The sequence below is a fragment of the Callorhinchus milii genome, unplaced genomic scaffold, assembly GCF_018977255.1.
Source record: "Callorhinchus milii isolate IMCB2004 unplaced genomic scaffold, IMCB_Cmil_1.0 Scaffold1, whole genome shotgun sequence".
In the NCBI taxonomy this organism is placed as follows: Eukaryota; Metazoa; Chordata; class Chondrichthyes; order Chimaeriformes; family Callorhinchidae; genus Callorhinchus; species Callorhinchus milii.
Window position 1 is genome coordinate 127,199,066 of NW_024704742.1, and position 23,968 is coordinate 127,223,033.

The window sequence follows — 23,968 nt, forward strand, 5'->3', positions numbered from 1 at the left end:
GTGACAATGGGGTCTTAATTTGCAGGGATTCATAGCGAGATCCCAAAATACTGAATCGGAAATATGTTCCCTGATGTTTCTCACACCAACCCGGCAAACCCTGCTTGAATGTTATTCTGCCATAATTAGACATAATGAATAAATAATCCTTACATCTGATACAGCTGCTTATCACTTCACAGACGTTAAATCATCTCATTGTCTAAGTGAAGAGTTTTGGCAACAAATCTGTCTGTCTGGTGTGTGGTGATATTGCAGTGCTCCAAGAGATTATCATGTGTGATATTTCAGAATCCTGTTAAAACTCCCACAAATTGGACTAATTGTTGAATTAAAAGAGCAAAGTTGGCAGGTTGAGTCTGACAAGTTGTCTGCTGATATTTGGGGGCATTAGTGTCACCTTCACGTACATCACAAGAAACAAATTACTCAAGAATAACTTTCATTTATAAGCGCCCTTCATGCAGGGTAGTGCCCGGAGCATTTGATAATGGCAGAGTCTGACATCGAGCCAGAGGGAGGGGGGAGGTGATCGTAAGCACGATCAAAAAGGAAGGTCTTTAGGCAGGATTTGAAAGTGAGGAGGGAGGGGGCAAGGAGGAGGCATTCAGAGAGGGAGAGTTTCGGGACCCAGTGGGTGAAAGCATGGCCACCAGTGGTGGAGCAGAGGGGACGTGGGACGAACAGGAGACTGGAGCCAGCTGAGCAGAGGCAGTGGGGGGTAAGCAGATCGGGTAGGGCGGGAGGTGATTGGAAAAACAAGTGAGAGGATCTTGAAATCGATCCGTTCGGTGATTGGGAGCCAGTGGAGCCTAGCGACAATTGGTGTGGTGGGAGTACAGAGTTTTAACTGTTTGTGGGACACTGCTGTGCACAATTGGCTGATGCGTTTTGGCCACAAAATATACAGTCAATTCACTTTACAGTATATTCTGTGAAGTGTTTTGACACATCTCGAAGACGTGATAAGACGCTATATCAAATGCAAGGATTATTATTATTGTTGAGCAGGTGAGTATCCGGGCGGTGCAGTTTTGGATTAATTGGATTTTGGACAATGTGACGGAGGTGGAAAAAAGCGATCCTGGTTAGGAAATGGATGTGGGGTAGAAAGGGAAGCTGGCATCGAACCTGATGCTTAAATTGCGCATGGGTTTGGAGAGTCTGCGGGAGAGCCCAGGGAGATGGATTGTGCTATTTTATGGAGTATAGTGCAACTATGTTCCCTGTCCTGCTTTCATATGAAGAATGGGCCCTTGTGTGAAGAATCAGTAGTTGGTATTACAGAAAGAAACATATAATAGTCTTTTTAATAGAAATAATGCTTGTCAACATATTCCACTTGTTTAGCTTTGCTTTTGACCATAGGCCTGGCAAAACCTTTCTATTTGAAAAGACGTACTGAGTTTCTCCCAGTATCCTGGCCAAGAATTCGCTCAGTAAAATCGGAAAATCACTTAATTGTAGGACATTGCTGTGTGCAAATTGGCTGCTGTGTTCACCCACAAAACACACAGTCACTCCACTTTACTCTATATGCTTTGAAGCACTTTGAGATGTCCTCCTAGAATTAAAGGTGCTATATCAAATATAAGGATAATTATTATTGGTATTATAGCTCGTTTTGAATATTACTCATATTGTGCTATTTGCAGTGGAAAGCAGTGACTGGGACGTCCTCATTGCACACTTTCTGGGAGTTGACCACTGTGGCCACAGATATGGACCTGATCATCCTGCAATGGCGGACAAGCTCAACCAGATGAATGAGATGCTGAGGTACGTTTGACATCAGAATTTGCAGTTAATGTTTGGAGGAGGAATTGTAATGCGTTTCATACAGGTTATTAAAAATTCACATTGGTACTTACTCTACAACACAAGAACAACAACAAGATTCCATTTATAAAGCGCCTTTCACGTCAGGAGGACGTCCCAAGGCGCTGCACAGTTGGGTCATGACCCGAGCAGGGGGGAAATGGTCAGGGTGAGGGGAGGGACGGGAGGGAGCGAGGAGGGGGAAATGGTCAGGGTGAGGGGAGGGAAGGGAGGGAGCGAGGAGGGGAAGAGATTCGAGAGGGGAGCTGAAGGCTCGGTCAAAGAGAAAGGTTTTGAGACCGGCCTTGAAGGAGGAAAGGGAGGAAGCAAGGCGAAGGCACTGGGGGATAGAGTTCCAGAGCCTGGGGCTGAGAGGCTGAAGGCCCGACCACCGATGGTAGGGTGGTTGGGGCGGGGGACGGAGGGTACGGGCAGTTAGGTAGGGGGATAGTAGGTTGGAGAGGTAGGAGGGAGCAAGGCCGTGAATGGCCTTGTAGGTGAGGATGAGGATCTTGAAATCAATCCTCTGGGGGATGGGGAGCCAGTGGAGGCGAGCGAGGGTGGGAGTGATGTGGTCCCGAAGCCTGGTGCGGGACAGTACACGAGCTGCAGAGTTCTGAATGACCTGCAGCTTGTGGAGGGAGGTGCCGGGAAGGCCGGCGAGGAGAGAGTTCCCATAGTCCAGCCTTGAGGTGACAAAGGCGTGGACCAGGGTTTCAGCAGCGTGAGGGGTGAGGTAGTGCCGTAGTCTGGCGATGTTCCGGAGGTGATGGAAGGCGGTGCCAGTTGTGGTGCGGATGTGAGGGAGAAAGGACAGCTCAGGGTCGAACAAAACGCCGAGGTTCCTGACTGGCTTTGAGAGGTGGAGAGTGCAGCCTTGGATGCTGATGGTGTCGGCGCCTGAGGTGCGGAGGCGCTGACGTGAGCCAATCAGGAGGGCCTCGGTTTTTCGCACGTTGAGCTGAAGAAAGTTGTCTCTCGTCCAGGACTCGATGTCGGACAGGCAGGCTGTCAGGACATCGGTGGTCGTGGAGTTGAGAGTAGAGGAGGAAAGGTAGAGTTGGGTGTCATCCGCATACATGTGGAAGTTAACTCCATGTCTGCGGATGATGTCACCGAGGGGGAGCATATAGAGGGTGAAGAGGAGGGGACCGAGGACAGAGCCCTGAGGGACACCACATGAGACAGTACGGGGGGTGGAGGAGAAGCCATTCGTCGAGACAAAGTGAAGACGGTGAGAAAGGTACGACCTAAACCACTCAAGGACAGTGCCTTGAAGGTTGAGGTGGGAGGACAAGCGGTGGAGTAGGATAGCGTGGTCGACCGTATCGAATGCTGCCGATAGGTCGAGGAGGACGAGGAGGCAGAGGGAGCCCTGGTCACAGATGGTCAGGATATCATTGGTGACCTTGACCAGGGCAGTTTCTGTGCTATGGGCAGCACGGAAACCTGACTGAAGGGGTTCGAAAAGTGAATGGGTGGAACACAAGTTTACTGCAGGAAGGTATCTTAAAGCACTTGACATTGCTCTCTTGAGACCCAAGCTAGGGTGTGAGCTGAGGCAAGTGAAGAAGAGAAAGATGACTGAAAACCACACTCAAAAAGGTACTTGTGAGATGGGCCTTGAACAAGGGGAGGGAGCGAGTCAGAGTGTCTTCGGGTTGGAGTGCCAGAGAGCCGAGGCAGAATGGCTGAAAGCCTGTCCGCTGAGGGTGGAGATGATAGTGTGGGGACATGAAGCGGACTAGTGTTTGATGAATTAGCGTGGTCAGTGTGGTTGAGGGAGATTGCAAAGTTAGGGTGGGGCAAGACTTTGAAGGTGATAATGAACACCTTGAACTCTTGATCTGCTAATGGATGGGGAGCCAGAGGATCCAAGCAAGGGTGGTGGTGATAAGCTCTCAGAGGTCTTAAAAGCCTGGTGTGGGGTCTTAAAAGCCTTTACTTTTACATTCAATCCACCTGTGTGTATAATCTGGTATCCCATCTGGGCTTTTAATGTTCCACTTTTTCCACTTGCAATCCCACTTGTACATTTATACTTGGTGCTTTCCTGGAAAGCAATTCTGTAACTATTCACTCGTCACTTAATCATCTCCACAGACGGTTTCTCCTCTAGCCCCTACACCGTCTCATGCAGCATTCCTCAGGGCTCCTCCTCTTTGCTATCTATATGCTCTCTCTTGGTGACATCATCCGCAAACACGGGGTCAATTTCCACATGTATACGGATCACACCCAACTCTATCTCTTTGCCTTCGCCCTTGACGTCAGGACCATTGCTGTCCTGACAGATTGTCCGTCAGACATCAAGTCCTGGATGAGAGGTAACTTTCTTCAATTAAATATCAACAAGACCGTCTCTACATCTCAGGCGCTGACAGCATCACCATCCACGGATGCACACTCCATCCTACTAAGCCAGTCCGGAACCTTGGTGTCTTGCTTGACTCTCAACTATCCTTTCTACCCCACATCCGTGCCATGATTCCATTCTGCCTTCCCTCACCTCTGCGACATCGCCTGGCTCCGACACTGTCTGCCGCAGGCCGCCGAAAACCTCATACACGCATTCATAACATCCGGTCTCGACTATGCAAACTCATTGCTTGTCGTCTTCCCTAACTCCTCCCTCCAAAGGCTGCAGATCATGCAGAACTCTGCACTCTCCCGCACCAGGCTCCACGACCCTACCACTCACATCCTCGCCCGACTCCACTGACTTCCCATCACACAGAGGATACAGTTCAAGATCCTGGTCCTCAGCTTCAAAGCCTTGCTCCCCTCTCCTCTGCGACCTAACCCCCACCAATCTGCCTGCACCCTCCGCTCAGCAGGCTCCGGCCTTCTTCACTTCCCCCACCTCACCCGCCCCACAATTGGCAGGCGAGCCTTCAGCCACTCTGCCCCCACCCTCTGGAACTCCATCCCATAGCCTCACCCTCTCTCTTGCCTCCTTCAAGACCCATCTCAAGACCCTCTACTTTGACTGTGCCTTCGATCACCCTCCTTCACCCCCTGGTCTCTACCCTCCCCAATCCCGACCCCCAGCTCGGGTCCAAAACACTGATTGTCCAGCGCCTTGGGATGTCCTCCCATTGTGAAAGGCGCTATACAAACGTAATTTTGTTGTTGTTGTTGTTAATGAACTTTATTGAATACCATAAAATACAAATTTACATTTCTGAAATGCCTTTCACTTCAGGAGGACCAGAGACCTCCCAAGTTTGAGGTTTCTGACTGTAAACATTTGGAGAAGCCTTGCCAGTGTAATGCTTCATTTAATCTAAAACAGTGTAAAAAAATGACAATGTTTTAAGTAAATGAAGGGAAATATATTGGAAAGATTGATTCTCCTCCAGTGTTTATCTTATGAATGAATGTCCAAAGATGAGAACATCACATATAATTAGGGTTTTCCTTGTGTGTACTATTTTGTGGACGTATTTGCAGTCGTCAATTCAGCTGTAAAATTCCTTTTTTTTTGCTGTAACAAGTCATTGTGTGTATCTTGGTCTTAGGTCAGTGATTGACCGGGTGCAAAATGATACACTGTTGGTGGTTCTGGGGGATCATGGGATGACGAGCACTGGCGATCATGGAGGTGAAAGTGAGGCGGAAGTCAATGCAGCATTATTTATTTACAGCCCACTGCCACTGTTCATGTCGGCGTTACCAAGGGTAGGTATTTCTCTAATGAATGTTTTACTTCATCTCATTCTCGTGCTGTATGGTTTCTGTAGCTTTGTCACATAACATGTATTCTTAATTTGTTCTTCGGATGCAACAACAATGCAAGTTGTTGTTAGGAATACTCTTTTCCTTCATTCAATTTCACTCTATGCAGTTATATGTGTAGAACTTTATAACAAAAGTAATAAAAGTTCTTTCAACGTAATTTCAGTCACTTGTGAACACGTGGATAAAACTTAGACACAGTAACTTGGTGTGTGTGTGGGCGGAGTAGAGGTTGAGGAGAGTCGGGGAGCGGCGGCAGGACAGCGCGGGGAGGAGCCTGGGCCTACTGACCCAGGTACTTAAACTCGACGCCGGAGCGAGTGCAGCTAGGGAGGGGAGGGAGGGTGGGGGCGGAGCGGGGAACTGCGACGTCATAGATTAGTTTTCAGGTGAGTGCGCGCGCACAAAAAAAAAAAAAAAAAAAAACCTCTGCGCCCCCCCCCCCCAGGGCTCACATCAGAGCCCACTATGGTCCTGTTGGGTTCGATGCCCCAATCTGCGGGATAATGCCATCCACCTGACCGCTCGCTCCCGGTCCCCGCGTGCGCACTATGGCTGCCGCTTTGACCCGAGCCCCCTCACCCCTCCCTCCCGCCCCCTCCTCTCTCCCCCCAAACCCTCCCCCCTCTCCATCTCTCCCGCTCTCTCCTCCTCTCTCTCCGTCCCTCTCGTCTTCTATCCCCACTTGACCCTCCCACAACCTCCCTCTGTTCCAGTCTGGAATCCTCCGCCGCACTCACCGCGGCACTCGGCGTTGGCTGTCCAGCAGCAGCCACACCGACTGCCCCATCCCCACACTCTCGCCAGCCACCCCGGGCACAGACCCGGGGAGTCAACCTCTCCTCCCTCATCCCCATCTCCCCCACCCCTGCCCTCACAACCTGGACCCCCCTCCCCTCCCACACACCCTTCTGTCAACCGCTCCCTCCACATCGGACTGCAAAATGTCCGCTCCCTCTGCAACAAGACCCTGGTCATCAACGATCTCATCCTTGATGAGAACGTTGATATCATGGCCTTGACAGAAACGTGGCTCACCCCAGGCGACACTTCCCCTCACGGAGGCCACGCCACCCGGCTACACCTCCCACCACATCCCCCGCCCCAACCGCCGTGGCGGTGGTGTTGCCCTTATCTCAAGGACACCACTTGCCCTATCCCCCTACTCCTCTGGCTCTTTCCCCTCCTTCGAGCACCTCACCCTCTCCCACCCCTCATTCCTCTCCCTTAAAATCCTCCTCCTCTACCGGCCCCCTAAAACCTCTCCCACCTTCATCTCTGACATTTCAACACTCCTCACATCTCTTTGCCTCTCCTCTGATCGCCTCATCATCCTGGGCGACTTTAACCTACACTTCACCCCCTCCTGCTCCATCTCCACAGACTTCTCTTCCCTGCTCTCCTCACTCAACCTTTCCCTACACATAAACTCCCCCACTCACAGTCACGGCCACCCACTCGATTTGGTGATCACCCGGGGCCTCAGTGTCTCGGATGTCACTATTACCGACAAGGCCATCTCCGACCACTACTTCATCTCCTTCACCACCTCCACCCCCCTCCCCACCTCCACCAGACCCACCACCATCTTCTACCGCCCTTGGAAGAAGTTACCCCCACAATCCCTAACCGATGCCTTGGAGTCCTCTGAACTCCTCTCCCTCTGGCCTTCAACCCTCACCGACCCCTCTTCTCCTCTCTCCCTCCTCCACAATATCCTCTCCTCCACACTCGATACTCTTGCCCCCATCACTTCCCGCACTGTCTCCTACTCCCGCTCCACCCACCTCCGCTCACTGAAATGCCAGGTGCGGGCTGCTGAGCGCACCTTTGTCAAATCCGGCTTAACGGTCCACCGACAAATCTGGCTGGACCTCCTCAAAATTTACCGCTCCACTCTAGCCTCGGCCAAGTCGTCCTTCTACTCCAGGATAATCCTGGAGGCGAAGAACAACCCCAGGCTACTGTTTTCCACCACATCCCGACTCCTCCGTCCCCCCGCCACCCCGCGCAGGTCATCTCCTCCAACCTTCACTGCGAGGAGATGCTGGATTTCCTTGAATCCAAGATCAAGGGAATCCGCTCCGCGGTCACTTCCCCTCCAACTTCCACCCACCACCCACCCCTTCCCTCCCACACTCCGACTCCTACCCATCCTCCCCTACACACCTTCGTACCCGTTTCCCCACCCTCTGTCACTGAACTCATCCTATCCCTAAAACCAACCACCTGCTCCCTTGACCCCATCCCCACTCCACTCCTTATCTCCCAGCTCCACTTTCTTGCCCCACACATCACTGACATCATAAACCTGTCCCTCTCCTCTGGCTCTGTCCCCATTCCATTAAAAACTGCCATCATCACGCCCACCCTGAAAAAACCCTCCCTTGATGCGTCGCAGCTATCAAGCTACCGGCCCATCTCCAACCTCCCCTTTCTCTCCAAGGTCTTGGAAAGAGTTGTCGCCTCCCAACTGCGCTCTTTCCTCTCCACCCATTCTCTTTTTGAACCCCTTCAGTCAGGTTTCCGTGCTGCTCATAGCACAGAAACTGCCCTGGTCAAGGTCACCAATGATATCCTGACCATCTGTGACCAGGGCTCCCTCTGTCTCCTCGTCCTCCTCGACCTATCGGCAGCATTCGATACGGTCGACCACGCTATCCTACTCCACCGCTTGTCCTCCCACCTCAACCTTCAAGGCACTGTCCTTGAATGGTTTAGCTCTTACCTTTCCCACCGTCTTCACTTCGTCTCAACGAATGGCTTCTCCTCCACCCCCCGTACTGTCTCATGTGGTGTCCCTCAGGGCTCTGTCCTCGGTCCCCTCCTCTTCACCCTCTATATGCTCCCCCTTGGTGACATCATCCGCAAACATGGGGTTAACTTCCACATGTATGCGGATGACACCCAACTCTACCTTTCCTCCTCTACTCTCAACTCCACGACCACCGATGTCCTGACAGCCTGCCTGTCCGACATCGAGTCCTGGACGAGAGACAACTTTCTTCAGCTCAACGTGCGAAAAACCGAGGCCCTCCTGATTGGCTCACGTCAGCGCCTCCGCACCTCAGGCGCTGACACCATCAGCATCCAAGGCTGCACTCTCCACCTCTCAAAGCCAGTCAGGAACCTCGGCGTTTTGTTCGACCCTGAGCTGTCCTTTCTCCCTCACATCCGCACCACAACTGGCACCGCCTTCCATCACCTCCGGAATATCGCCAGATTACGGCACTACCTCACCCCTCACGCTGCTGAAACCCTGGTTCACGCCTTTGTCACCTCAAGGCTGGACTATGGGAACTCTCTCCTCGCCGGCCTTCCCGGCACCTCCCTCCACAAGCTGCAGGTCATTCAGAACTCTGCAGCTCGTGTACTGTCCCGCACCAGGCTTCGGGACCACATCACTCCCACCCTCGCTCGCCTCCACTGGCTCCCCATCCCCCAGAGGATTGATTTCAAGATCCTCATCCTCACCTACAAGGCCATTCACGGCCTTGCTCCCTCCTACCTCTCCAACCTACTATCCCCCTACCTACCTGCCCGTACCCTCCGTTCCTCTGGCTCCGGTCTGCTCCACGTCCCCCGCCCCAACCGCCCTACTATCGGTGGTCGGGCCTTCAGCCTCTCAGCCCCGAGGCTCTGGAACTCCATCCCCCAGTGCCTTCGCCTTGCTTCCTCCCTTTCCTCCTTCAAGGCCGGTCTCAAAACCTTTCTCTTTGACCGTGCCTTCAGCTCCCCTCTCGACTCTCTTCCTCCTCCTCGCTCCCTCCCTTCCCTCCCCTCACCCTGACCATTTCCCCCTCCTCGCTCCCTCCCCTCCCCTGACCATTTCCCCCTCCTCTCTCCCTCCCTTCCCTCCCCTCACCCTGACCATTTCCCCCCTGCTCGGGTCATGACCCAACTGTGCAGCGCCTTGGGACGTCCTCCTGACGTGAAAGGCGCTCTATAAATGGAATCTTGTTGTTGTTGTTGTTGTTGTTGAGGCCAGTTGTAACATGCTGCCCAGGATGAATTTGCTAGTGTCCAGTCTGTGTGGCTTAGTGATGCACTTTATCCCCTAGTGAAAGGCGCTATACATTTGTATAGCGCCTTTCACGTCGGGAGGACGTCCCAAGGCACTGGACAGCATACAGCATTTCAGACCCGAGCTGGGGTCAGGGAGGGAGAAGGGCTTTTATAGCGCTGATTCAATTATGATACAGTTCTGTGTTGACCCAAATTGCCGCAGACGTGCAGTTTACGTTAAAATGGATGACTTCTGCCTTTGCTCAAGTACGTGCACAGGAAGTGACTTTGGCGAAGACCTCAATGATCTGGAAGTTGGCCATTTTAGCTTTCAGTGCGTTTTTTAAAAAAAAACTTGCATATAATTGATGATATCACTTCTTGCTTCAACCATGCCCAGCACACAGGAAATGATGTTGGTTGGGACCTGATGACCTGGAAGTTGGCTGTTTTTTTTGAATGGAGGTCAGCCAGCTGCTCATCTTGGCCTTATTATCACATGAGTTGGGATTTTATGGATTCCTCCCCCTCCCAACCTTTGCCAGATAATAAAGCTTCACTGTATTCACAAGAAGATTCAACCAATATAACTATGTTTGAGCATGTATTGGTTGACCTTTAGTTCTGATTATTGACTTCCAAACAATTTAAAAAAAGCAAACGTGTGTTGTGATGTTTCCCTGGGAGGAGAGCATTCTAAACATGTTATTTATGGGAGTGCTCCTGTTGTACAGTGGAATTACTTGCTGCATTTATCCAAGAATAGCACAAGTCAGCCTTTTCATCAGAAGCAAATAACTCGTTGACATGATCGCATTTCAAAGTGTAATGTATTTCAACATAGGATTAAATGTTATGCTACAAAAAGTTTCTATTTGGTTTTGTTGCAAATAATCACTTCCAAAGTTCATAGTTGATTCTAATATTTGCATTTGAAAAATCTTTTTAATGTAATTTAAGAATTAATTTTCTTTGTTTCTGTCCGCTGCTAAAATGTTGTGCAATCAGGACCCAGAAGTTGTCTCTCAGATCGACATGGTACCAACTCTGGCTCTTTTGCTTGGTGTTCCCATTCCATACAGTAATATTGGCATGGTGATGGCAGACATGTTTACTGCTGGAGCAATACCACATGGCATAAATCATCATAAACTGGCTAAAGCACTTCAAATTAATGCAATACAGGTAAAGTAACAATAATAATATCCTTGCATTTGATTTAGTGCCTTATCATGTCAGAAGGATGTCTCAAAGTGCTTCACAGGATCCACTAGGAAATGAAGTGAATGACCTATTTTATCTGGAGGATTGTTTCAATGTGTCTAAAGTCTTTAACGCATGAAGAAATAGATTCAGATCATTTGGTAAAATTTATGGCTACTTGTTTTAGTCTCAGACATAATTGGTTTAGAACTTAGATTGACTAAATTAGGCTGTATTTTCTTATAATAATAATCCTTGTATTTGATATGCAAGTATTTTATATTATATGTTGGAAATCTGTATGCTATTCTATAACCAATGAGAGATGACACAGTGAGTCCCTGAGTTTGACTGTGCAATCTTAAAGAGACATTAAACAGGGGAAAGGATTAAGAGATTGTCATATTAGGCTGAGTTTGAGTACTTCCTGTGGGCCTTTGGAGATTGGCATTTGTTTGAATCTGGTTTCCAGTCTGTCCGTTCAACTGAGGAAGGTGCACAGCATGAGTAGACGTGAGGAAGATGCAAAAAAAAACTCATCTTGAAAAGAAAACCTTTCAACCAAGAAAACAATTACAAATCCAAGTCAATAGAAACATTTATGTATGATCAACAGCTATTCCCTTCACACCCCATTTTCAATACTATATTCAGTGATCTCTATCGTCCACAAGATCATTCATAGTGTGAAGTGCAGGATCTTCGGCTGAATGGAAAAAAAATTCTTCTGATCGTTTTTAGTACTGTAGTGTTTTCATGAAATGAGGGGTGACATTTTACCTTTAGGTATTTGTTTTGCAGGTGAACAGGTTTTTGGAATCCTATTCTCACGTTGCCAAAGATCTCCCAGTGGAAAAGCTGGAACAGCTAAAGGCATTATTTTCCAAGGCGATGGCTGAATATAATAACCTGATAACAGGGCTGGGACCTTCTGAAAACACTACCCTCGAACAAGATCTTTTAAGGTTTCAGAAGCTGTCATCTGTCCTGCAGTGGTACTTAAAGGCGACCAGGGAAATGTGCCAAGAATCATGGGCACGATTTAATGTCTCACACATGCTGTTTGGTGTTGCACTTCTAGCCGCTGCGTGCCTGCAATGTTTCCTCATATCTGAAATCGCTTCAATATTCAAAACCTTATACAAAGAGCTGCTTTTGTATCCAGTAATCTGGGGCCTGGCCTCAGGATTGATGTTTTGTCTCTGGGGGCTGCTATCTGGCACAGTGGTGAACCCTCTGATAATATGTTGCTGGATCGCTGCCGGGTCACACCTGGGCTTCCATTGGCACCTCTGGAGATCTAACAATCACATTTCAAATAAACTGACCCAAATTTCCAATTCTCCGACTCAACAGAAATGGAAAAGTTGGTCAAAACTCTCAGGAGCCTTAGGAATTCTGCTCCTGAGGTGCACAGCTATGTTCTCCAATAGCTTTGTAGTAACTGAGGGACAAGTTGTGTCATTCCTTTTGAAATCTATTGTGACTTTTACAGTAGTGAAGCTTAAATGGGAGGGTAAATTTACAAATCCTAGCCTGAACACACCATTTGTGCCAGAGACTCAGAAAAACCCTGCGTCAGTTTCCTGTAGGCGAGAATGTTTTTACTTACTTGGGTTCCTGGTTGCCTTCTTTCTCTGTGTTATCTTCTCCAAGAGCTTTTATAACTGTCGTGAAGAGCTAATGAACTGTGAGCCCTCCCCTTTCCTCAAACCTTTGTCCAGTTTAAAGTACAGTCAAGAAAGGAATTTCCATTATATCCTATCTATATCGTCACTTGCAATCCTGGTCTACCTCATACGAAAATGGTTCCTTCATTATGGAAACCTCAACAGCTCCCATCTACTCGTGTTGTTTGTCCGTTTGGGCTTCCCACTTATTGTACTTTGCTTGTGCGGCTTTTGGGCTGTGAATGCTGCTCCAGAAGAAACTTCCGTTAAGCTCCAAGATCTGATAAAGGAGATTGTAGTGGTGGTTCCAGGTATTGTTTGTGGACTGGTTGTGACGGGCTTCCTAATAGTCCTGTGGAACCCGATCACTGTGTTTGTGAAGGACAGCAGGCAGTCTGATGAAACTCTCATTACTTCATACAAAGGTTCTTCTAGAGTGGAAGATGACTCCCTGCATGTAATCCCACAGATATACCGTAAAATGCAGCAATCGATGAACGTTCATTTTAGTGGCAACTACGATGAGAAGCCAACAGTGACCGCTTACGGCTTAGGGACAGTGTACTCTGCTGCCCTCCTCACAGTGCTCACTCTGTTGACGCTGTTGCTGATAATGCTGCACAATGAGAGAATGGCACTTGCATTCCTACTGCTGTTCTTGGAGGGATTTTCTTTCCTTGAAATACATGGGACAGCGAGGAACCTTTCAGTGGCGGCCAGTAACTTGGGTACGTTGCAGTCCGCAGGATCTAACTTTAAAAGATACTTGTTAACCATGTGATAATTTTGTGAGGATATTATAGATGTTTTATTTGTTGTGCGTGAATCAAAGGCCTTTCACTCACAAATACTTTTGCATTTCATGTTAGAACTAAATATATCCCTGATTGTGCAAATCTTGTGTTTATTAATAACAACAACAAGAAGATTCCATTTATAGAGCGCCTTTCACGTCGGGAGGATGTCCCAAGGCGCTGGACAGTTGGGTCAGGACCCGAGCAGGGGGGAAATGGTCAGGGTGAGGGAAGGGAGGGAGTGAGGAGGGGGTAGAGAGTCGAGAGGGGAGCTGAAGGCACGATCAAAGAGAAAGAAATAATAATATTAATGCTTACATTTGATATAGGTCTTTCCCATCTGGAGGATGTCTCAAAGCGCTTCACAAGATATACTGTAAAGTGCTGTGATTGTGCTTTTGAAGGCAATCAAAATTTGTTGAATATATAAGAATTTTTAGAAACAGGAAGGTTTTATTGGACCAAAGAGCCTGTTTTTAAAGCACAAATGCCTGCTGGAGTTCAGTTCTATTGGCACCAGCTGTTATTGACTAACGTGTCAGAATGGCCAGTCTTTAGAGTGAAAAGTGTGGTGTGAAAATTTGCTGGATTTCAGCAGAATGGTTTGGCCGAAAGCCAGCCTCAATGTATCAGTGGCTACTATTGCTGTTGCCAACTACAGAGCACAGCAGTTGACTAGCACTTCCCAGAACACTGGTTTAATTGATAGTTACCACGTCACCATGTTACGTTTTAACTCCATATTGTGTGAGTTGAAACAATGAGTGTTATCATGGGGGAAGGCATCACAGCAAAGCCACAACATTTCTTTGAGATAAAACTAGGTAAAACTTAGAATCAATCAAAATCTTTGTTAACTATTCGATATTCCTGTGTGTCAGCCTGTCTCAGCTAGTAACATACTTGCCTCTGAGTGAAGATTGTGGGTTCAAGACCACCTTGGAACTTTGAGCTTATCGACTAGCCCAGTGGTGGCCAAGCTTTATGGCCGACTAACCAAATAAATTGTTTAATACATAAGAATTTTTAGAAATTCTTCGTACACCAGCAGCTTTCTGGTGTAGGCAGTGGATACTCTTGAATTCTAGAAGATACTCTGACAGCAGATGACAGTGCATTGTGTACTTTGCATAGGAGAACAGGAGCAGGAGGAAGCCATTTATTGAGCCTGTTCCACCAGCTTATTAGACCTTGGCAGGTCTTTGAATCCCAATGCCGCACTCTGTCGCTATTATCCCTTTACCACGACAGTTTGTGAGACACTGCTATGCGCAATTGGCTGCCGTGTTTCGCCCACAAAAGTATACAGTTAATTCACTTTACAGTATACACTGTGAAGTGCTTTGAGATGTCTCGAAGATGTGATAAGGCGCTATATTAATGCAAGAATTATTATTATACCTCTACTACAGTACTGCAAAATAAATTTAGTTATGGTCAGAAACATAATCTGGTGGGCCAGATTCTAAAATAAAGGAGAAAAATATGTTTCTTTTAAAAATGTTTTGAAAGGAAATGCTTGTTTTTTGGTGCATGTGAAGTAATTATCGTTAACACCCTCAGATTAGCCCCACAATAAGGTGTGTACTATGACATTCCAGTCCTCTTTCCATTTTGTCTTCTTCCAACCCCCCATAATTATATTTCCCCTTGAATTCTTCAGTGATGTTTTCATCTTCCTGTCCATTTCCTGCTGTAGACGGGATGATAATAATGATAATAATAGGGGATATTCTGAAGGTCAAAGAATGGATTGGCTCGACTATTGGGTTCATGTTATGGCCTCAAAAGCCTTTCTCTAAATGAAGAGATGGAGCCCTCCTCCATCCAGCAGTCTGTAAGGAAACTAATCAATTTGATGGAAACTGGTGTGAATATCAGATAAGGCATAGATTCAAACTCCCTGATTCCAGGTTTGAAGTTTCATTCAGAAGTTAAGGGATCTCTAAATGTTAGAAAATGCTGTGAGGTCACCCAACAATCTGGATTGTTTATCTCCATTTAGTGTTAATCTCATCTGAACTCAGCCAGGATTGAATATTAAGAGTATTATAGTAGCAATAATAATCATTCCATTTGATTATAAAGCCATTCATGCCATAGAGCTTCAAGGACTTACTGTAAAGTATAGGCAAAACTAGGCAACCAATTTGCGCGTAACAATGCCAACAAACTGACATTTGGGAAGTAAATGACCAATTTTATCTGGGGTGTTGTTGAGAGAGTGTATTGTGAGCTTTAACATGTAGACAAGACCTCAATTTAGCATCTCATTCGAAGTCCAGTACCACCATCAATACTGCCCCAGTACTGTATTGGAGCGTGTCCAGATTGAGTTTGGGGTTTGAATCTATAACCTGACTCACGGGGCAAGATTGATATCAAATGAGACAGGCTGACACCTGAAAATTAATTCTTTTTTGTGATTAAATACTTTGCAGCATTACTTTACACTCACCTTCAGAGTGTCCTTCATTTTCACAGGAAATAATGGGCTGCATTTTTTTGGAGTAAATTTACTGAATGTTATCAATAACCACCGAAGACTTGGTTGAATTGCATGTACAATATATTGTTAAATGTGAGGCTCTCAGCTTTGTGCAGTCTGATCTTTGTAGTGCAGAAGTACAAAACATTTGCTGATATGTGCATTGCTGTGGTAGATTGCTGAGTAGCTGCTTTTCGCAGCGAATATTATTCATTGTGATTTAGTTGGCAGCAGGGAATTCTGCTAAGCATCGTTTTCTCACAATGTGTAATTCAGTACTGATTCATCTATCTCTTGTTTTTTTTTCTCTTTTTCAGGATATTTTACTGTTCCTTGGTATGCAGTTACAGCCTGGGCTTTTTCAGCTACACAGTTCTTTTACGCAACCGGCCACCAACCAACGTTCCCAGCGATCCACTGGAATGCTGCTTTTGTTGGATTCAGTGAAGGACACACCTCCAACATATTGCCAGCACTCATGGTGGGAATGAACACATTTGCTTCTCATATTTTGTTTGCAGGTAATTACTTTATTGCTTGAAAAGTGCCCACAACAAATTTGGATACATTGTTTTGCAAACATTTTATCGAATTGAAATAAATGTATTGTAATATGAGCTAAGAGAAGTGATATTCACACAATGTTGGATCTGCCATCAGCAACCTGATTTTTGGATAATGTTTTTGCATATGCATATTTGCATATAAGCTCATAATTCACTGCAACATTTCAAGCAACCATTAAGAAATGCTGAGACGTGGCTCAGCATATTGGGGTCTAAAATGCTTCATTCACAAACTGGATATTTTTGCACTAATTTGACTTCTCCTTTGAAGTTGAAATTGTAGGAATCACTGATGTATAGTGTGTGGAATAGAAATATGTTGTAATCTCAAACACAGCAGAAGCTATTTGTGACCAGTGTTCTACTTTCTGACTTTCATGTCTGACTTATTGAGCCTTGTTCGGGCGGGAAACAGCAAAACGCCTGCAGTAAAACTGACTTCTGGTTTGCCATTGTGGCAGGTGTTTTGAGTTTGGATATTTTCTTGTCCTCGGAAAGGAAAACAGCTTTTATGATCAATATTTGTTCGTGAATCCCGCATTTTCAATTGCAACCCAGGGATGTAATTGGCATTGCAACGTCTGGTTTAAATCCCACATTTATATTAAGCTTAATGTATATTTGTATATTTTATTGTGAATTTATAACTTAAGATTTTCGATAACATTCTCCCCTAATAATCGGGGTTTCACAAAGAGAGACAGAATGGTGGACACAAAGAGAGAAGAACATTGTCTCTTACCTTTTAGTTACAAGCCCATGAACCTGCAGATAATTTATTGCCTTTATATTACCTTTATTTATTTCTTTTCTACCTTACAGTGTGAGCGTTCCCTTTCTTCCTTTCTTCTATTTTATTCCGCCTGGCTAGTTGTAAAAACACAGCAAATGTGTCAGTGTTCACAGGTGCATTGCAACCTTTGGCTGACTTTTCAGTTCTATTCTTGAGGTAGTTGGATGTCCCTTGCTGCTGCTGTGGCCATTTATTCGTGAAGTGCAGAGTTCAAAAAACAAGAAACTTGGACAGGAATCGGTAGAGGAGGACCAGATGATGGAGATGCGGCTGCGAGAAAATCCCCACAAGTTTTCTGTTGCTTTACTGCAACTGGGAATGAGATACTTGTTTGTCTACGGTGTGCAGGTACCTTGAATTCCCATCTGTTAGAAATTAAATCACTTACATTTTTAAATCCATGAGATACATTAATTGTGTTGTGTCAGGAGTGAATACTGAATTTCCCCAAGGGTCATTAATAATCCCTCCAAAACAAAAAACAATAATAAATTGGTCATTTTCAATCTACGACTGTTTGTGGGACATTGCTGTGCGCAATTGGCTGCCGCGTTTGCCCACAAATACACAGTCAATTCACTTTACAGTATATTCTGTGAAGCGCTTTGGGACGTCTAGAAGACTTGAAAAGCGCTATATCAAATGCAAAGCATTATTATTACTATTAAGTGCTGAAATGTCGCATGCCCTCAATCACCTTGCCCTTTTTCTCGTCTTCTCTGCTGAAGGCCATGACACTTTGTGATTGCCAGTTCTGAGGCCAACACTGCCCTTCAATGCCTTTCCCACCTAATGTGGGAAATTTCTTAATGTGTTAGCCCAGAAAATGAGTGTTGACAGAATATTTGACTATGGAAGGTATGGCAGATGATCTTGCCCCCACCCAACACATGCTTAGTGCCTACTTGCATGGGGTCACTTGATAGCAATCGGGAGTAGAATTCTGTTTTTTTCCTTTCCAACACCTTCCTTTGTCCAAGGAAGTCCTGAGGCCTGTTATAGTACCTGTTATAGACCTCAGCACAGATTGACATTCAAACCTACAACCTGTTGATCTGGATGTCAATACCACACTGGGAATTGCCTTTGCCCATAGACTACCAGTGAGCTAGAATGTCAGGTGTTCAGTTTCTTTTTGCGTGCTGGAAGCTAGTTCATCTTATGGACATGTAAATTCACCAAAAGAAGGGAAAGGGATTGGGGAAGGGATTTGGAACAGGATATGTGCATGCGACTGCCAGGATAATGGACAGTGAACTGGATGGAACTTGAGTTTTTCCTCTCGCGATTCTTATATTCCTATGAATGAGGAATGGATTGTAGCAGTGAGGTTTGTAACCTTGATGAACAAACGGTCGTAGCCTCAAAGTAAGGGCAGCAAATGAGAATAGTTAAATACTTAAAGTTAATGGTTAAATAATAAATACATTTTTATTACCACTCCAAATGTTTTGTAAACAAATTTGAGAAATTGGCACAAGATATTAAATTTGTATTGGGAATATTTTCCTACTGTGGAACCTTGAACACAGTATTAAATGTGTATTGGAAATCGTAGCTAACTTTTAAATGTTTCACAAGTATTAAATGTGGATTTCAATATTTCCTAACTGGAAAGAGATTTTAGCAATAAAGATGACTTAAAATGTTTTCCTCTATAAACAGAATAATTTACAATTGAGTTTTTAAAATGTTTTCTAACTCAGCTTTTCACTGGTCTGAGATTGAAGAAAAATGGATAAGGCTACTTTTCCTTTTTCCACAGCTTCTTGCATCTGTGTGTGCTGCTGCTATGCTGAGGAGGCACTTAATGGTGTGGAAAATCTTTGCACCAAAGTACGTAATCCATCATTAACCGTATCTAATAGCAATAAATAATAAAGTAAAATATTTATTTTAATGTAAATAGTTTCTGTTGAAATAAATGGAGATACTCAGGTGGGGGGTTAGGAAAGTGGTAAAGAGACAGGTTACCATGCACTATGAAACTCAAGGATACTTTATTGAAGTTAGAAAATATCTTTAGAACTGTATCATTTTGAGAAGTTGAATATAACATACTCTCCCTAGCCTTTCCTTTTCCTTTAACTAGTGTGTAATATCATCTGTCCCTCTTGTGTAGTTGTGCACAAAATAATTTTTTTCCTGATTTGTTTACAAGTCTGTGATATAACTTTTTTCTCCCCTTTCTTCCCAGGTTTCTTTTTGATGCTTTGAGCTTTGTTGTGATGAGTGTGTTTCTTCTTATCACATTTTCCTTCATGATGCGTGTGGATGTTGTCGTCAGCAACTGGTTTAAGGAGCTCATTTTAAAGCAGTCAAGGTAGTGTTAACATTGCTATCAAACAGCAACGTAGCAAAGACTGCTGGAGATGGTTACAGTGTGAGAATTGCCAACTGAAGTAAATACTGTAAAATACAGACCATACCCTGTGGAATTCTACCTCCGCTGGACATCAGGAGTTGCTGTAAAGGAAGCACAGTTCACTATATTGCCTTGTATGCCCAGTGAAACAATACTAAGTTCCATTAAACACACTCGTGAAGAAGAGGTTTAAACCACTGTGAAGGAATATTCCAACTTTTTGACCGTTTCCCGTTTACAAAAATTACACAAGTTTTTTGTACTTATGAAGTGAAAGTGAGTATTTGGGGAGCTTGCTTTTAACTTCTGAATTACCATAAATGGTTTCAGCGCATCGCATGTTGGGCTTTCCACTGTGTTGGTCTGCTGCTTTTATATATCAAAATCCTTTATATGAATATTCAAGAGGAGAAATTTAAAACAATTTTATCGCTTTAATTTGTATATTTTGTATTTCCTGTAAATTAATTTAAAACTGTTTCCATTACATGGAATGCAAAGAGTTTAAAGTCTGTAGTTTTTTCTCGAGTACCACCTTCCTATTACAACATATCAAACTGATTTAATTAGAAATTCATGCCATTTTTTACGCAGAAATTTTAATATGCAAGTACACTGACAGCTTTTAGCGTGACTGTTACAAATGACTGGGACTGTAGATGATAAATATATATTGGAGGAATTCTATCTGGCAATCAAAACTGTTATAACAGGAAGGCACAGCTAAACCAAGTGTACATACCTGCGTGCAGAAGGATAAATAAAGAATCTGCAATGAAGTTACTATAGCTTGGATTTCATTTCCTATCCTCTTGAAAGGTAGTCTTGCTTGATTCTTTGATTAGCAAACGGTTTATGAACACAATGATAAGCCAATAATTGATTAGAAAGGATTAATTGGGGATAGTTGCATTGATTTAAGGATTTAGTGTTGGTGTATCAAACAGTATAAAATGTTTTCCCTGTAACCCAATGAGTACCTGAACAATGTGTAGATAATGATATGTAAAGCTGTTTTATTAGTTCAGTGATGTACAAATACTTTTATCTATTTCTTTGCAAATTTCAACTTCAATCTCTTGCTTTAGAATTCTGTTATATGAGATTGCTTATTTTTATAATTTTTTTAAAATCCAAAAATAAATGTTCACTACAGATGCCTGTGTTTATTCCTGGAGGAAAAAAGGTTTAAAATCGGTCATGTTCATTTGAGGTTATGTAATTCCTCTTTTGTTATTTGGAAGTACGTGAGAACGGGGTTTGTGAGGAATGGCTCTCTCCCATTTTTTTTCTTGTGTTGGTTTTGTGGGGGGAGGGTGGCGATGAGGAGAGAAAGGGTGAAGCCAAGCAAAACAGACACTTCTAAATCTGAACTAATCTATCTTGCTTTTTCATTAAGGGACTAATCCTTACATTTGATGTAGCTCATTTCACACGGATCTTTAACGTCGTTTTCACGTGGGTAGAATCTCAAACGCGGTGTGGTTTGACGCTGAGCTGATAGGAGAGAGGAAGTGACTGAAGGCACGGGCGAAGAGGAAAGTCTTCAGGTGTGATTTGAAGATGGGCGAAGAGGGGGCAGGCAAGGCGGTGGGTTTGAGAAAGGGAGTTCCAGAGAAGTGGGGCAGAGTGGCTGAAAGCACGACCGCTACGGTGGAGCGGAAGGGACGAGGGATGTGCAGAGGACCCCCAGGCAGCTGAACGAAGGTGGTGAGTAGTGCAGTGGGGGTGGGAGCAGATCAGGGAGGTATGGAGGTGCCAGGGTGTGAAGTGATTTGAGAGTGAGAGGAGGGATCTTGAAATCGCTCCGTGCGTGATTACGGCAGCCAATTGGTGCTCACAAAGCGTGCGGTTAGGAACGTAAGTAAAAAGTGGCACTCGTCAGGTGAGAGGTACTGCTTCCACCACTCGCAGGGAGGAATACATTGACATGAGCCAATGTGAGTGACTGGCAGCCCCACGGGGTCAGGGTTTGGCCACACACAGTTGGCAGAAATTAAAATCCGTTTGTAGCCCAAAGTCAACCAAGTACATGTCCAAAAGCAGCCTGGTATTATACGTTGTGGCTAATTTGGAGTCCTGTAGCTCAGTGGTTAGAGCATTCGCTTTGCAAGTGAGAGACCTGAGTTCAATTCCAGGCAGAGGGCGAAACCTTGGGCAAGTTTCCTTACTCCACACAGAGCCTAATAATAATCCCTCCAAAACCAAAAACAATAAGAAATTGGTCATTTTCAATCTATGACTGTTTGTGGGACATTGCTGTGCGCAATTGGCTGCCGCGTTCGCCCACAAATATACAGTCAATTCACTTTACAGTGTGTTCTGTGAAGCGCTTTGGGACGTCCTCCCGACGTGAAAAGCGCTATATCAAAGGCGAGGATTATTATTATTATTAATTTAGATTAGTGCTTTGGAAACTGTGTCAGACGAAGTCTTCAAAGGGGAAGAAAGACGTTTAAATTCAAAATTCAAAAAATTGGGCGCCCGCCCGAAAGCCGTTTCGCACGCGCAGTACAACAACAACAACAACAAAAACCCGCCCAATTGGGCGCGAACCCGCCCAACCCGGCGACATCGGCCGGAGCTCCGCGGCGTGGCGCTTCCCGCGCATAATCCCGGCCGTGGGCCTTTTGATAGACGGGGCTGTGAACCAATGAGGGAGCGGCCCGGGAGCGTGTGGCAGTGGTGGGCCAATCCCTGCACAGGGGCGGGACTTCCCGGTCGGGTCTCGCGGTGCATCGGTCTGTCACGGTAGCGCCACGGGCTCAGAGGGGAGGCGCGTGACGGGCGCCGGCCATGGCGGGGCCCTGCGGCGGGAGCTGCCTGGGGTCGTGGGCTGATGAAAACAACCAGTTAGTGTCGCGAGTAAAGGTAACCGAGTCTCTTGCACTTGTCCTCACAGCCGACGGCCACAGAGGGAAAGAACCAGTCGCGGTCTCTGACTGTGGCTGTGGTGCAGTTTGTTGTTCAAATCCACTGGGGAGTTCAGAGCTGCATTTGTTGTGAATGAATGTGAATTGTGAGTTCTTAATTTCGCTGTAATTTTCCTGTTCACTTATCCCGAAGGGTAACGCTGTTCATCCCTTCTCCCTGTATCTGGGTTATGGGAAGCAACAAACAATGAATAACAATAATAATATGCGAGTGTAGCTGATTGAGTTCCTCACAGATATAATAATAATAATAATAATAATCCTTGCAGTTGATTTAGCGCTTTTCACGTCGGGAGGACGTCCCAAAGCGCTTCACAGAACACACTGTAAAGTGAATTGACTGTATATTTGTGGGCGAACGCGGCAGCCAATTGCGCACAGCAATGTTCCACAAACAGTCGTGGATTGAAAATGACCAATTTATTATTGTTTTTGGTTTTGGAGGGATTATTATTAGGCTCTGTGTGGAGTAAGGAAACTTGCCCAAGGTTTCGCCCTCTGCCTGGAATTGAACTCAGGTCTCTCGCTTGCAAAGCGAGTGCTCTAACCACTGAGCTATCGGACTCCCAAACAACTGCATTGGAGTGTCAGCTTAGACGACGTGATTCCAAGTGCCCACGTGGGGTTTGAACCCACAACCTTCTGACTCGGAGACAAGAGTGCCCGGCTGACGCAAAGTTATTGAACCTGTTTTTTTTTCTTACAGCGCACACAATGGCTTTTCAGCTTAATGATTTTAAAATATTATCACGGCCTGCCACTGAGTCTTTTATCTATTTGGTTACCCTCCCCTCACTGACTGGGGAGCAAACGTTGTTGCTAAAAGAGGCTCGAGGTGTCGAGGACTTTCTCACATGAATTATGCTAAAGTGCCAATGAGGTGACCGCACAATATTGCTGGATTGCGCTTCAGTGTTCTGGCAGATTTAGAAGAACATTTTTTGTCTTTCCTGTGCCTTGTTTTTCTGGTTACTGCTGATGTGTAGTGCCTATCACAATGTGTAACAATGTTATTTCCTGCAAGAAAATAAAAACCATAGACCTCATGGTTTCTTGTATTGTAACCAATTCAGAAAGTCCTGATTGTAGTGCTCAGAGAGCATTGACACCGACCGAGTGGTTAAAAATTGAAGGGAATCTGAAGCTGCTCAACTTTTTACACCTACTGGCAGTTGGTTCAATACAGGATCAGTCATTTCTATTTACACTGCGTTTTGTAAAGAGATGGTGACAAACAAACGTGTCAAATTCACAATTAATCACCATCTTCAGCAGAGTTTCATTAAGCAGGACCTGGTCGCTCTGGGGCTTTGGAATTTTCTGTCAGTCCGTCACATTTTAAATCAGCCTTTTGAATTATTATAAAGTTACACATCATTGCAATTTTATGTAATCTCGCTCGATTGTGTAATGTTGTTTTTCACTGCCTTGATCAAACGATTAGAGAAAAATTGTAGTTATTTGGTGACTCACCTAATTGTTTCAAGATTGTTGCAGGTGAAAATATTTTTTTCCATAGCTTTTACACCATGATTACGTTCAGATACTTTTACCGTTTCATTTTTGCTATCGTATTGCAACAGCTAAGTTGTTTG

General features: G+C 45.3%; 2 protein-coding genes across 4 annotated transcripts in view; both read left to right on the plus strand.

The window, feature by feature from the left end:
• Window positions 1-20,590, plus strand: part of pigo (phosphatidylinositol glycan anchor biosynthesis, class O) — a 21,063-nt gene extending 473 nt beyond the window's left edge. Inside the window, exons 2-9 of the mRNA XM_042331886.1 lie at window positions 1,656-1,779; window positions 5,340-5,499; window positions 10,570-10,746; window positions 11,566-13,162; window positions 16,034-16,237; window positions 17,236-17,423; window positions 18,841-18,911; window positions 19,273-20,590. Of these exons, the coding sequence (XP_042187820.1) occupies window positions 1,656-1,779; window positions 5,340-5,499; window positions 10,570-10,746; window positions 11,566-13,162; window positions 16,034-16,237; window positions 17,236-17,423; window positions 18,841-18,911; window positions 19,273-19,402 (2,651 nt within the window). The 3' untranslated portion in view covers window positions 19,403-20,590. The remainder of the gene's footprint in view (window positions 1-1,655; window positions 1,780-5,339; window positions 5,500-10,569; window positions 10,747-11,565; window positions 13,163-16,033; window positions 16,238-17,235; window positions 17,424-18,840; window positions 18,912-19,272) is intronic.
• Window positions 20,591-22,169: 1,579 nt separating this feature from the next.
• The window catches only part of fancg (FA complementation group G), a 29,666-nt gene continuing 27,867 nt past the window's right edge, over window positions 22,170-23,968 (plus strand). For 2 of the 3 annotated variants that reach the window (XM_007890708.2, XM_007890709.2), the window contains exon 1: window positions 22,170-22,311. In XM_007890708.2, coding sequence (XP_007888899.2) covers window positions 22,237-22,311 — 75 coding nt within the window. In that variant the 5' untranslated portion in view covers window positions 22,170-22,236. The remainder of the gene's footprint in view (window positions 22,312-23,968) is intronic. The other variant, XM_007890710.2, reaches the window with a different exon arrangement.